This window comes from Anneissia japonica, unplaced genomic scaffold (assembly GCF_011630105.1).
Source record: "Anneissia japonica isolate Jap-2015-1 unplaced genomic scaffold, ASM1163010v1 scaffold234_len1672027_cov178, whole genome shotgun sequence".
Classification (NCBI taxonomy): Eukaryota; Metazoa; Echinodermata; class Crinoidea; order Comatulida; family Comatulidae; genus Anneissia; species Anneissia japonica.
This window is the reverse complement of record NW_022738761.1, coordinates 1,614,880-1,629,501: the sequence shown is the minus strand read 5'-3', so window position 1 is coordinate 1,629,501 and position 14,622 is coordinate 1,614,880. Positions and strand designations below refer to the sequence as shown.

Here is a 14,622-nt window from a genome sequence, read left to right as displayed (position 1 = left end):
GGGGGGGAATTAAAATGTTCCCCTACAGGGAAACCAGTGGTGTTATTGCCGGTGAAATTGTTATGGTTATTAACGTAGGCGGAATTTATTACACGTTTCACCAATGTAATGGCCTTTGTTGCAAAAAGTGCATGATATAAGGTAAATTACATTAGTAGAATCACAATAGAGGTGGGGGGGGGGTGACAGTTTATAGTCAGATGACGTGCTGTTAAGTTAAGTATTATTGAGCTGTTTGTGTTAATATAATAACAATACATTATCAGAATTTTCACAAGTAGCTAGGTAAATCAATACTACGAATATACCTTTCATCTTTACACCATGGTGTTTGCTAGATTTTTTTTTTTTTTTTTTTTTAGAGATATTTAAAATAATTTGTAAATATTTTTGTGATTTCTTTTAAATGGTTCCTGGGCCAGGTTAGTGTCTGCGCACATCATGGGCAATAAAGTTCCAACAATAAAGAGTTTTAATGTTTGATGGTTTGATGCATTAGTCTAAGGCAGTGTGACCAGCGATGCGAATCATATTATGCTAGGACTAAAATACACACACCTAAATACTTTAACACCCCCCCTAAATACTTCACACCCTCAAATACACTTATTTTGTGTCAGCTGGCGCTCCATGGATAACGCCAAGATTTTCCCGACGGGGGGGGGGGGTGTCGATGTACCCGACGAAAAAGTAGACGTGGTCGGGCGTCGCTCAAAAACTTATAAAGTGTTCCAGGGGACCCCGAAAATATGACAATCTGGGGTTTCAAAGGCTTATTCGAGCCGATTTCAGAGTCCACCAATATGTAAAAAACACATACAGTATAGATTTTTGTGTTTTTCCCGATGAGTTGTGGTTTTTCTCCCCGACGAAGTGGGAAAGCTCTTCCCGACGGGGTCCTGGGCCCCAGGCCCGGGGTGCCACCTAAGTGGCACTCCTATACCCAATCATGAAGCCCCAATTTACCTTCTGATTTCGTAAACTACACATTTTTCCTTGATTCTTAAAATGGGGATCGATCACTATGTGACACGTGTTACCCTGTATAAACAATTTCATATAGGATGGACGCCACTGGTCACGAGAGTCCTGACCCATACCCCTCAAATTTATTTAAAAAAAATAAAAAATAAAAATAAATAAATAAAATTGGAAAACCAAAAGTTACTTGAGTAAACATACCGTCATTAGATTGAATTTTGCTTTGTTCATTACCCATACTTTAATCTCACCGACTTCTCTGCTGGATTGTTGACCCTGCTAACGGCAAATGTCTAAAGCACAACTGCTGGGAGTTCATCCTACTGGTCCTATTTTCCGTAATGAAACCTAAATCCTGGATTCCATAAATTCGCTAAAAAGGTTTTACCGACTGACTCGGGGACAATTAGACAATGTAGCAAATGTAGTGAAAACACGGTGATATGTATAGCGACAGTGTGCCTACCAGGTGTGGATTTGGGGGGGGGAGTTGCCGGCCCCGCCCCGCCCCTCCCCTTTTGGGTGGTAAAACAAAGAAATAAAAAAGAACAAAAGGAAGAAATGGAAAAAAATTGATAGCCCAGAACTACTCATGTTATTTTTTTGGCGTCTAGAACACAAAAATGTCGTGGGGGAATTCCCCGGATCTCCTAGGATAGTGTTATCTCGATCGGCCAACTTTCGGTTCCCCCTTTCGGACATCTCTGGATCCGCCCCTGCCTACTGTAGTGATCTTTATTGCAGCCAGGACATTTGAAATGGTAGACAACAGAGCTACGGTAATCTTTGGGCATTAAGTCTTTAGTTCAAACAAAGCTGAAAGTTTTCATAGATTGCCAAATTGAATTTCTTCTACACAATGGATTGTCCCCCTTTACCAGTATATTGTAGTCTACTGCATAGCCTTAAACGTAATTTAACTAAAACAACACAGTAAGAGACAAAAGTAAGAGACATCTAGTTAAGGATGCTAAATTCATAACAATTTGGCAATCTAAGAAAACTTTGAACTTTGTTTCAACTGAAGACTTTAACGCCCAAAGAATACCGTAGTTATGTTGTCTACCATTTCAAATGTCTTTGCTGCAATAAAGATTATATTGGGAAAACAGACAGGTGGTATTGGGGAAACAGACAGGTCTAACAATTAGTACTGTAGTGATTTTATGGAAATCAGGCTTAACGCTCCCGCCCTCAACCCCCTCAACATGGGCTGTGACGAGGATGATACGTGCAGGAAATCACCGAAATCCGGCAGTAGCGTGACGCAGGACTGCAAATTCATGGCTCCATATTAAATTTGAGAGAATTTTTGGAGATTTCAAACTGGTTATTACTTGAGAAAACCAACTGTATTATCAAAATGGATCAGCATAAAAGGTAAAACTTATTAATATAATAAAATTCTAACTTGATAATCGGAAAATTAAGCCAAAATTGTGCTATATAATCCTACAGACAGCAGGAAAATGGCGGCGGAGACCAAAAATATACAATTTTTAAAATGTTTATACATCATTACTAGCCTAGCTGGGCTAGAAAGAAGTAGTAGTAGTAGTACTACTACTAGCCTATGTTTACCAAATAGAACCAGGCATTATTTAATTATTAAGGCCCCGTCCCACTCTCAGGATATCCATTGAAAAATCAGTAGGCTAAAAATAGTATTTATGAAATGGAGGCCAGGCATTCCCTGTCGTTCGTGTATGTAGCGGTCATTTTAGGCCTTCCTCAACAGGATTATTAAAATGAAATCTATTGAACATGCGCACATTGGCGTATGCCTAAGCGGTCGATTTTAGTGATTTTATGACTAGGCCTAGGGGGCCTAGGGTGCTGATCACAATGGAAGTGTTTAATTCCACTGTACTTAATAAAAATTAAGTTTAAAAATTTCACCCTATCAACCATGTTAAAAATGTGACCATTATTTTTGTCCAACCCAAAGTCCAACCTACATACACCTCCAAAAAATTGAATGCTATCAATTCAATTTTGAATACAGAAAAAACTGTTAACCAGGGAGTTGCATTTATTCTATTTTCTAGACTCATTCCAGAGTCTAGAGAGGACCGAAAATAGAAGTAAAATATTTAGAACTTTTCAAAAAACAAAACAAACAGAAAAACAAACAAAATTAACAAACAAACAAACAGAAAATTATTAACTCAAATTTATGATGAGTGATTTGTAAATTATAAACCATGATTTAAATGTCAACATTTTTAATTAAGCTTATGGATGAAGGTAGAATTTTTTTTTAAAATTGAAAATAAAAGTAGCAACTTGGACTCAATGAATATCATTAACTTTTTTAAGTGCTGATGGTGTTTGATAAGATGAGATGGTGTTTGATAAGATGAGAAAGTAATGGCAAGATTAATGAAATAAGAATATGCCGAGGAAAATATTTTTGAAATTTAAATAATGGATTTAATGGAATGGTATGCAACAAAGAAAACATTTTTAAAACATTGACTGCCAGACCTTTTTTATTGTTCCAGGCACCTTCGACTAGTTCGCGAAGGTCAGGGTGAGAAATAAAAATAAAATGTCCCGACTATTTTTCAAACAAACGTATTACATTCCTTGTCACTTATTTTGAACATTACCATTAGGACATTGTTTAAATCCACACTAACCGATATCTTACACAGTCTACTTCGTGAATACTTACCTGGATAAATCAACAAATTGCCTATTCTTTCTCACACATGAGAACACCCCTCGAAAAATAATAGAACAATCGACTACTGGCGCCAAGCTCAAGTGGCCCTGCCACCATGCAACTTCCTCATTCTTTTTCGAGTCATGAAAATGAACACCTCAGAAGGATTTTCGATTGTGGATTTACAATTGATATTATTTTTGGATTGATATTATTTACATTTATCAAGATCTTCTTTAGATTTTACAGCATCCTGTTTGCTGTGCTACGGATTTACTGTGTACTGTAGTCACCATGACCAGCAAATCAGAATGTCCGATCTGTCGTGGCCCTAGGCCCAGTTCAAAAGTGGACAATCATAAAGCTTGTCCAGCTTGTAGGGAGTGCAATGCTGAATCTCCTTGCGAGATTTGCGTGAGATAGGGCCATCTTGATTTTTGGTCATCCAGGCTGGCTGACTGACCATTTGTTTGGGGCTCCGGCAGATGCAGAAGTGACTTCTGAAGATTTGCCTCCACGATAGAAAGGTCCATAAAACATACAGATGTTTTAATAATTAAAACAATATTTTATTAAACAGAAGAATGCCAAAGATTATAATAATTTGGTTTTTATCGAAGGTAATTTCAGCTACTGTAATTCTACTGTAATTTGAAATGCAAATTCAGTTTACAGTTAAACTCATCTAAGCTGAGTGTGCCTAAGTCGAAAAATTTTCAAAGTCAAAATCACAGTAAAACTTCAATTATTTTAAGCTGTTGCCACTTTACCAACATCGTTGTGAACGTCAACAAGTGACTCGTATTTGGCAATGCAGAAATTCACACGCTAAGTAAGCCCGGCAAGTGACTCGTGTTTACATTACATAGCGGTACTTTGTGTAGTTTATTTTACATGCAAATCAACTCACATTCACTATTGTTCGGGCATGTGGTAAAGTCGGCAAGCGACTAATGTTTAAGCATTGTTTCTGGTAAGACCTAACCCTCCAAGTCAAGTTGCTATTGTGGTATAACTCAAATAAAATTTGACTTTGCTTTAGTCGAATTCATTCTATGACAAACTATTTTTCAGTGGCACTTTAAATTCGACTTAAATTTGAGGGTTTGACTGTATTTATTATATGAAATCAGTAAAATGTAATTAAAGAACATTCTTTTTCTTAAATATTTACCTTTTGTTGCATGGATGTACTGTAGCATGAATAGAGTTGACTTATACCCCTTTCAGACAGACCCGCAAAACGGTATTAATACTGTATTTCTCGAACGCCGGCGTTCTATGTGAAAGGGTAAATACTCCTAAACGCCGGCTTCAGTTAGACCTCCTCGGGACCTAGTCTTAATACTGCATTAATACCGTAGCGAGTTTTGCCCAACTCGATGTTAAAGGGTACAGGGTTCATCGCCGTCTTACGCACTGAGGCATAACAAATACGCGAGCAGCCATCAAACGCTGCTGCAGCTAACAAAGCCGATGAAATCGCTAGCTGATGGTTCTTTTAGACATGAAAATTGGCTGCACCTAGCTGCTTGAAATTCAAGCCGGCCTTGCCTTAAACGCTTCCCTTGATTGAAACGCATTAGAAACCTTCTGATTCTCAATTTATATGTATTGCAAACATAGCAAGCATTAAAAACATTTGCAAAGCAGCAGTTTTATGACATCGTCCCCAGCCATATTGGATTAATGGAGTAAACAAAAACTTGCGCCCTCTTTGTTAACAAGCACAAGCGACACAGACATCAAATACTCCTTTCCGCGAGAACCCTTTCAGACAGGATACGGTATTGTTACCGTATTTTAACTAGCTGTGTGAAAGGGTCTGCGCCGGCAATAACAGCGGTGTAATTAGGGTATTATTGTGGTATTTTCTGTCTGAAAGGGGTTTAAGAGTTAAAAAGGGTGCATGTTATGGTGTAGATTAAAATCCTATAAGAAAGTACACAAAAAAATAATGTTTCATTCAACAGGTATAAAAGAATCAAGGTGGGTTTTTGTGTGGGAGCTTACATAGCTTTCTGGGTTAAAATCCTGTTTACTGCCAATAGACCACACCATTTAGATAAAGTATTTTGTCTGTTGGATGACGTCAGAACGTCAGCCTTTAATATTTAAATATTAAGTATATATCAGTTTATTCACATACATATCTGCTGAGGTGACGTGAGTGGCAATCGAGGACAGTCCAAAGGGAGCGAAATTATGGTTGAGGGGACAGAATTTTGGGGTGTTTTCTTAGCTTGTTTGGGGGTCCAGGAAGCTTTGCAGTTATTTTAATTTCTCATCTAAATGATTTTGCACCTCCATGGATCTGTCACATCAGTTCCTCCATTGTCTCATGAATGTACAGAAGATGTCATTGTAGCCAATAACACGGCGGTGTTCGAAATAATAATACAGTAATTTCTTATGGACTACACTTTTTCATCAGTGGCATTATAAGCAAAATTCTACAGTATTTAATATTCTAAAATCCATTCCTAAATTCCTTGTGCATATGAATATGAAAAAATGTACTGCATGTTTTTTGGTAGAATCTAGCTGCCTACCACCTCTACATGTAAACACCGTGATCACTTGCTACATGAAAGGGGATTTTTGTTGATTATTTTAACACCAAGGCATGAACAAACAGGAGTATACTGTACATACTTGGACTATAGCCAAAAAAAAGAGGCCCAAACTGTATAGTAGCGTATCAATTTTCAGTTTTTGCAAAAAAGAGGTCTGGCTCCAAGTAGAGGGCCCAGTGGGGCATGGGGAAAACCTCGCTTAGACGATTCACAGTTTGAAACTATTCAGTTGTAGTTGATTTACAGACAACAAAAAACCTTAGTCTGTCAACCAACACAAAAAAATAAGTGAAATCCTCGCATCCTTTTCCCATGGGTTGGTTCCCAAAATAAACCCCTTAATGACTTTCTTTTTACTTCCGTAGCAATGTCCAGCAAATGCTAACCTCTGTGCCCTCAAAGTTCTTGATACAGTGAGAGTATCTTCATACAGATCTTTATTTGTAATATATTGTTTATAGTTGAAATTCAAGGCGTGTCTGAGTAATCTTGTACAGTATAACAACCATCAAGTCCTCTCTCTCAAGAATATGAGGAATATGTGTTTTAAAACCGTAGGTCACCTGAGCTGGGGGAATCCTCCATGCAGTGGCGGATTCAAGGGGAACCAAATCGGCCTGGGCCCTCGTAAAAGTTTCTATATTGTTCGTAAAAGAATGGAGAAAAAAACTGAAAATTATATTCAAATCTTGAGAGTGTCATTTCCGGCCTTCTAGAGGCTAGGTAATCTTAATTTTTCTTGCCTCAGCCCCAACCATGGTAGGTCTGAGGCGTTTGTCTGTGCCTGGGTTCCCATGTGCCAAAACAATTTCACATGTTTGTACAAACATACTTTTTGGAAATTTTTATCTACTGTAGTCATTACTGTATCATCAAAATGATGTGTCTAATAAATTGGCGGGAAAATATTAGTTGGAGGGGTGGAGGCCGAGTAAACTCATCGACGGCACTGTGATAGCACTTTTTATTGACTATGCCAAATGCGAGTTATCTCGTCTGCTTTTGCATGGGTTGGTATATGTTCAAAGGGCGCCCCCACTTGTGCCGCTCGTGTGTACTACCGACAACAAACATACAGACGTCATTTGTATGTTATCGTCTAAGTGTATCTTCCCTGAACTACCAGCCGTTGAGTCTTTGGTTCTACAATATAACAAAGAAGTTATAGTATACTCATCCCTGGCGCCCTCGGCAACACCCTGTGGGCAAGTATACTCATTGCTGGCAGCCAACGTGTTAAATGCATAACAATTTAAACATGATTTACAATTTGAGGTGATTGATACTGATAAAAAATGTGAACCTGAGAGTGCCATTTCCAGGGGTGTAGACTCTAACTAATCGGTCGGAAAAAGTCTTGCACCACTGCTGTGAATATTAAACTGTGGAGAGATTATTGAGAAAGGAAGGATGTACACAAAACCTAAAATTCAGTGCATCCAGTCAGTGCTAAATTTGTAATTATTAACATAATGCCCACTAGTGTTTGATGTAATAGGATTTAACTTAATTACGAGTTTCCTAACAAGATGAAGGTGGCAAATTAACTAAAGCAGCAGCAGAACCAACAATGAGTAAAGCAACTGAGATAGGTCTTTTGTAAAACTAATAATTATTGTAATAATCATGATCATTATCATTTAAGAATTAAGGTTTGTATATTCAATACACAGTTAAAACATTTCCTTTGGAATGTACTTGTTTGGGTATGCAGTGCATACCTTGATGATCATTCACTAGGAATTGTGAATATCCAAAAAATCACTGTAATGCAAGGATGACAATTTTTCTAATTTTTATATCGAGATAATATTCACTGTAAGATGCAAAGTAAAATGCTTTTCAACAATTGCATATTATTAGAAATTACCAGTTATGTCAGTATTTAGTATTCATGTATTACTTTAGTTTTTAATTTTTATTTACATACTGGTAGTTTATTATTGATTTACTTTTATGGATATATTGATTTATGTTTAATTCAAGATTTTTTTGTTGTTACAGGACGTCATATATTTACCGGTTGCAAGTTGGCACATTCCACTGTCAATGTTAATAGTGATAAGGTAATTATATTAGTACTTATCACAGTCTTGAATACAATAGTCACTAGTCATTGTTTTGTTGGAGTTTTCTTAAAGCAGCCAGCTTTACACCCACACACAAGAATTGTAATTGTATTTAAGATTATCAAGATAAGATATAGGATATTAAAAGAAAATTTGTTTCTGCGCTATTGTGAAAATGGAACTGCACCTTTTCTGAAAAATTCAAGTGATAATAATCTTTTTGCTCTGACCAAACGTTTTCTTGCATTATTTATTGAGTTCACTCAAAAAACAAACTGAATTAAATTAGTGGCTGTTTATATTTTGGAGGGTAAATTATATAGTTTTGTCTTCGATAATGACAGCTGAAAACAGTCATTCTAAAGTTCGTAGCTTACTAAGTTATGCACAGTCATTGGATGAGCATGACATTGAAGCAGATTGTGTAGGATTTCAGCGATCACATAGCCTCTCAGGTGTTCAGGGTACAGACCTTTTTGATGGTGTAGATGATGTGGATGCAGGTTTAACATCATTACATAGTGTTGATGGAATCGCTGTAATTACTTCAGGAGCTACAGCTAGTGTTTCAAACCCATGCCCCAATGAAGGAAAAAACAGACATCATGGCACTGAACGCAATTTATCTTCTGAAGTTGATCGTTTAGCAACATTTAAGAAATGGCCACATTCATCTCCAATGAATCCAAGCACTCTCGCAAGAGCTGGATTCTTCTACACTGGTTCTGATGACATGGTGAAGTGCTTCTCTTGTAATGGTAAAATCAAGGATTGGGAGTTTGGTGATTCAGCAGTTGGAGAGCATAAACGATTCTTTCCGAAGTGCAAGTTTATTCAAGGAAAAGACCATCAGAATCAACCAATGTTGCAGAACAAGGCATCATCATTACAAACTGTGCCTGTGGCAAAAGGCCAGTCATCAAAAGAAGATGATATTTTTAACCCAAAGAAGGATGCATTAACAATTGATAAAACAAAAATTCCAGATAAATTAAAAAGTGAATATCGGCGTCTGCTCACATTTCAAAACTGGCCACGCACAAACCCAATGCAACCTCGTGCATTGGCTAAAGCTGGTTTCTACTATACTCAGACAAGAGATATAGTAAAATGCTTTGCTTGTACTGGAGAAATATCAAATTGGAAAGTAATGGATGTTCCTATGACTCAACACACCATGCTCTTTCCAGAGTGCCCTTTTGTTCAAGGTGAGGATGTTGGCAATGAGAAACTGACCACTACAGATGTTATGAATGCCCAGCATGCAGTTGTTTATCGGGAACCTTCAACCAAACTGCCACCAACGAAAACTGAATCAAAGAATAAGAGTCAGGTATCACAAACAGCTAAAGTGACCGATCAGTGGGCATCCCTTCAAAGTCAGAGTGCAAGGAGACCACTGACTAGAGCTCAGCACCCTCAGTTTGGGAATGAAGCAGAAAGACTGAAGACGTTCACATATTGGCCAAGCAGTGCACCTGAGGCACCACCACTTGCAAAAGCTGGGTTTTTCCATACAGGTATTTGTTGCACATTTTTTATATTAAAATTGAAATTATATTTAGTATATTGAAGAGAAACTGTTTATAGATGTGAAATGTTACAGATAAATTGTTTCAGTCATAGTATATAGTGTTTTTTCTTCAGTGGAGTTATATTTTTAAAATATTTTCAGGAGAAAATGACAATGTAAAATGTTTTTACTGCAATGGAGGACTAAGAAACTGGGAACCTTGTGATGATCCATGGACAGAACATGCCAAGTGGTTTCCAAAATGTGATTGGTTGCTTCAGCAACGTGGAGAACCTTTCGTTCAATATGTCATCGCCAATTTCCCTGTACCAAATCAGAACCTGCCTTTACAGCCACCTGCACCACCTGTAAGATATAGGATGTATACAGATGTATACAAAAAAAAATTGGTTGGACAGGAATGCCAAAAAGTGAACTAAATCATTATGTATTGGCTCTTTAATGCCTATGATAACATTTATTAAATTATCATAAAATGGTCAACTAAAAATATTAAAATATATATATTTAAAAATATGTACAAGATCATCAATGAAATCAGTCAAAAGTTATTAGGATGAAAACATAAAAAACACCATATAAAAATTACAGCGTAAAACTAATGTTATAATGTTCAATTTGCAATGGTAAACTGTGAGACACGAAATATTAAATAGAATTATTGCTTTTGGTGTATAGATACCAAGCCCAGGATTTGATACCGTTCAAGGTACAGCTCGGCCATCTGTTAACCTTGATGCTCAACCTCCACCATCAGCAACCAACCAAACAGGTAGTTACAATGTTTTATTTGTATATGTATACATTAGTATTACTGCAGACTGTACTGGTACACATTTTTGTACAGTGTGCATTCTGATATACTAACACAATTATTTTTTGAGTGGTTTAAAATCGTGGACACTTGTACTTAGTTCAACATTTTTGTCTTTTAGATATCCAAAAAAGGATGGATTCACGAATTGTCAATTTTGTTGTTGAAATGGGTTTTCCTCAGCGAAAAATAAAGAGAATTATTGAGAGACAACTAAGCAGAAAAGAGGATGAATTTAATACCATTCAGAGTCTTGTTGACAGCGTACTTGCTGAGCCAGATGAGCCTGAAGATTACGAAGAAGAAGAACCAGTTGAAAATGCTACTGGTAGCAGTGATCTTAAAAGTAAAAAGACAGAGGATGATGATGAAGAATCAAAAGCTGCAGCTAAGACTAAGATGCTTGAATCATCAAATACAATGAACGAAAAATTTGCAAATTTGAATGTAGGTGGGGCTACACCGCAACCGAAATCCTCAGCCACTTCAACATTAGAAGATGGTACTTAAACATTATTTCAAGTTTTTCTTTTTGTTTTTTTTTTTTAATATTAAAGTCTATCGGCAATAGGTTGGTGTTTGTAGCACATATACTGGCTCTTTGACTCCTGATAACCTGAATTTAACTCGAAACATAACCAATGCCTTCTCTGTAAAAATCACATTAAACACGTTATATTTTCATTGCGGATTTTTTGGGCTCAGTACGGACTCCAAAAGTATGCATTTTCTTTTAGTATGCGGATTTTATAAGTCCGCAATGACGATATAACGTGTTATTAGCTAAAAATCTAAAATCTTGCATGCCTTATTGAAAATTGAAAAACATTTTGTATAAACCTTATTACAATTAAGAACTTATGTCTATGCTGTTTTAAAATGTTAACCTTATTTGTTTCCTTATGTTATATAGAAGCATCACTTCCAGCTTCAATCCAAGATGAGCTAAGAGTACTTCGTGACAAGAGGACTTGCAAGATCTGTATGGACAACGAAATCAATGTATTGTTTACACCATGTGGGCATTTGGTGGCCTGTGAACAGTGTGCACGCTCAATACAAATATGTCCGATTTGCAGAATGCCTATAAAAACTTGCATCAAAACATACCTGTCTTAAGGTTACTTTTTAATTAAGGTATTATCAATTTACACCAAGACTGCTGTTTAAAAGTTGTAATTTAGGTTGTAATTAAGATAATTGTGAAGGGTGCAATTTTTGTCAAATCTGCTTCAAGATTAGGCGTAGGTGTATTGGTTAAACAATACTCATTATTGTGAGAGCTCTTTTTTATGTAGGAAACAATAGAAACATTTAGGTAAAAGGACTAAAAAGTTTATGTTGGGTTTATGATGTTTTGAATATCTTAATTCATAAAACAAAACCATAAAAACTATAAAAAAATCATAAAACCAAACCATAAAAACTAAAAAAAGAACTCTTTGTATATGATACTTCACTAGCAGAATTACTAATTAGAACTTGCTCGTCTATGTTATTATTTTTTTTGTGGGGGGAAGGGGGTGGGGTAGTATTTTTAATTTCTAGTTTTCCATGGATTGAACAGTATTGTTGCCATATATACTGAAGAAGCAGCTGATCATTTGGAACCCTCAATCTGGTGTATTGGTAATTTTTTTCAGCAAATTTGTACAACTGTTAAAAACTGAAACTGTTGTAGGAAAGAGAACAATGGTATTCATGATAAAATCTTAATGAAGTGTAGCTTACCAGAAATGCATGGGTACAAATACCCATTGCTTACATACAAAAGCTACATTAAGAATTAAAAGATTTTTTTCTTAATTAATAAATTATTTTATTGTTATTATGTTATTTTGAATAATTATTGTTAGTATTAAAGAATTAGTACACATTTGCACATTTGTAACTTAGTACAAAGGAGATAGTGTGGTTATGTATAGTAATACCAAGTACTGATGCAGTCTCCACTGATAAATGTAGTTAAGGAGATACTGTACATAATAGTTGCAGGTACTGTGCTGTTGCATCCTAAAAATTAAGATTGTTTTCTAAATCAACTTTAGGTCTTTATCTTAGTCAAGTATATTGTCACCTTAAGATGGTTTTTTTTTTATTTTATTTTTTTTTTTGCATGTTTTTGTGGTATATATCTGTCTGTAGGCCTATTGCTATTAATTTTTACTGTAAGCAGCCCTGTGAGATTTTTGTACCTGTCGTTGTATGGTATACATTTTTTGGTGAGATAAATTATAAAGTATTTGCAGCACAGGTAATAATATGTTTTAATGAGGTTAATATAATTTAAAGAACTAGTTAGCTTGTTTTCCATGTTGTGTTGCAGTAGTACTTTTGTGTATTTGCATCTTACAGTTATAGTGTTTAGTGTGTAAGTGCCTGGGTGTTGTAAAAACAAGTTGAAGTTTGTGCACTGTATCTGATTAAAATTAATAAATGTATTTTTAAAAATTTAATATAATGTAGTAGTTATGTCTTGTGTTGCATAAGAAAAAATGCTTGCACTTTGTATATTATTTGGTAATTTTGATAATTTATCAAAATGTGCTTGGTAAGGTGCAATGTGCCAAATGTAACACATATTGTGATTTAATATATTTTCAAATTTGTTGATACTGTACAGTATTTCCTTGTAATTTTAACTACAGTATTTACACACTTATGTAGTGATGTAACCCCACTGCAACCATTTTCCCTTCAATTGTTTGCAACAATAAGTTCTAGTATTAATTGATTGTGTGAGCATTAGCATGTTTTCACTAAACTATACTTTGAATTTAATAATAATCAACATTTCATGTCCATCATTATTATTAAGTGCTGTTAATTGTATTATGACTGTAGTGCACTATATACAGTAATATTAAATATCAGGACCAGGATAGTGGAGTTGAATAAAAATAGAAGAATATAACCATTTTGTGAATAAAGATTGTATCTCTGTGTTCACATCAAACTGCTTTTTCAGTTGAAATACTGTAGAACTATTACATGCACAGCACAAGAAGAGAATAAAGCTGGTCTCACACAGTACGATTTTTAGTTATGACAAACTGTGCTATGATACGAGATGTTCATGTCTAAAATCATCATGTGCGTGGGAGTAGGGTAAAGATGTGAGAGGTATACGACACAGATAGTCATATGGTAGAGAATTTGAACATGTTAAAAACAAAATTGTCTTACAGTAAGTGTCGTGTTGCAGCTTGTGGTGCAGCTTATCATGAGCAAAATCGCAACATGTGAGACCGGCTTCACGGCACAATGACTTGGATTTATATGCAATTTTATTCAATTCAGATACAGTAAACATATATTTCTTCTAAATCAAATCAAACAATAAAATCAAGATGCTAAATTTTTTTAAAGCATAAAAAGAAAAGGGGGGGGGGGGGCAAGGGCAAGAAACGTTGAAAAAGACAGAATTCTCACTTGACACTTGCGGTGAGCGTGCCCTGAATAATATCAAAGCAATAGGCAAAAACCGTATACAGTATTACTCAAAACCTGTACAAAATAATAATAAAATGGATGGTGGTAGCACAATAAAATACGTAAAAGACGTGGAGCCCAAGGCGATACTTTTTTAATACAGTACAGTACCTTATTAAGTGCACCTTGGGTATTTTTTTAATCTTCAGCAGCAGGCGGGAAAAAAAATTTTTTTTAGTAAAATTGTTCTGCTAAGAGTACCTGGGTGGAGACGGGGAAAAAATAAAATTTTACTAGCGAATATTTTATTATATTCTTTTAATTAAAAGGAAGAAGATAAAGTTTACTTGCATTAAATATGGATGGTTTGATATACACTGAAAAATAGTGAAATACAAATACTGCAAAACAGTTGATTTTGTAGGCCTGCACAAAACACTAAATCTAAACATCAAAATTCCCTCGACGCAGGGTTCCCGGAACGCCGCCCTCAGCGGCGTGTGCGAAGCACAACACAGGCTCAGAAGTGGAACGTGAATTTGGATATG

General features: G+C 35.8%; 1 protein-coding gene across 2 annotated transcripts in view; it reads left to right on the top strand.

Annotated features, from left to right (window-relative positions):
* The window catches only part of LOC117117801 (baculoviral IAP repeat-containing protein 7-like), a 31,234-nt gene extending 17,647 nt beyond the window's left edge, over positions 1 to 13,587 (top strand). The window contains exons 1-6 of one of the 2 annotated variants that reach the window (XM_033262267.1): positions 2,203 to 2,361; positions 8,230 to 9,814; positions 9,970 to 10,175; positions 10,507 to 10,600; positions 10,764 to 11,144; positions 11,556 to 13,587. In XM_033262267.1, coding sequence (XP_033118158.1) covers positions 8,632 to 9,814; positions 9,970 to 10,175; positions 10,507 to 10,600; positions 10,764 to 11,144; positions 11,556 to 11,761 — 2,070 coding nt within the window. In that variant the 5' untranslated portion in view covers positions 2,203 to 2,361; positions 8,230 to 8,631 and the 3' untranslated portion in view covers positions 11,762 to 13,587. Of the gene's footprint in view, positions 1 to 2,202; positions 2,362 to 8,229; positions 9,815 to 9,969; positions 10,176 to 10,506; positions 10,601 to 10,763; positions 11,145 to 11,555 lie in introns of those variants that run through there. The other variant, XM_033262268.1, reaches the window with a different exon arrangement.
* The last annotated feature ends 1,035 nt before the right edge of the window (positions 13,588 to 14,622 follow it).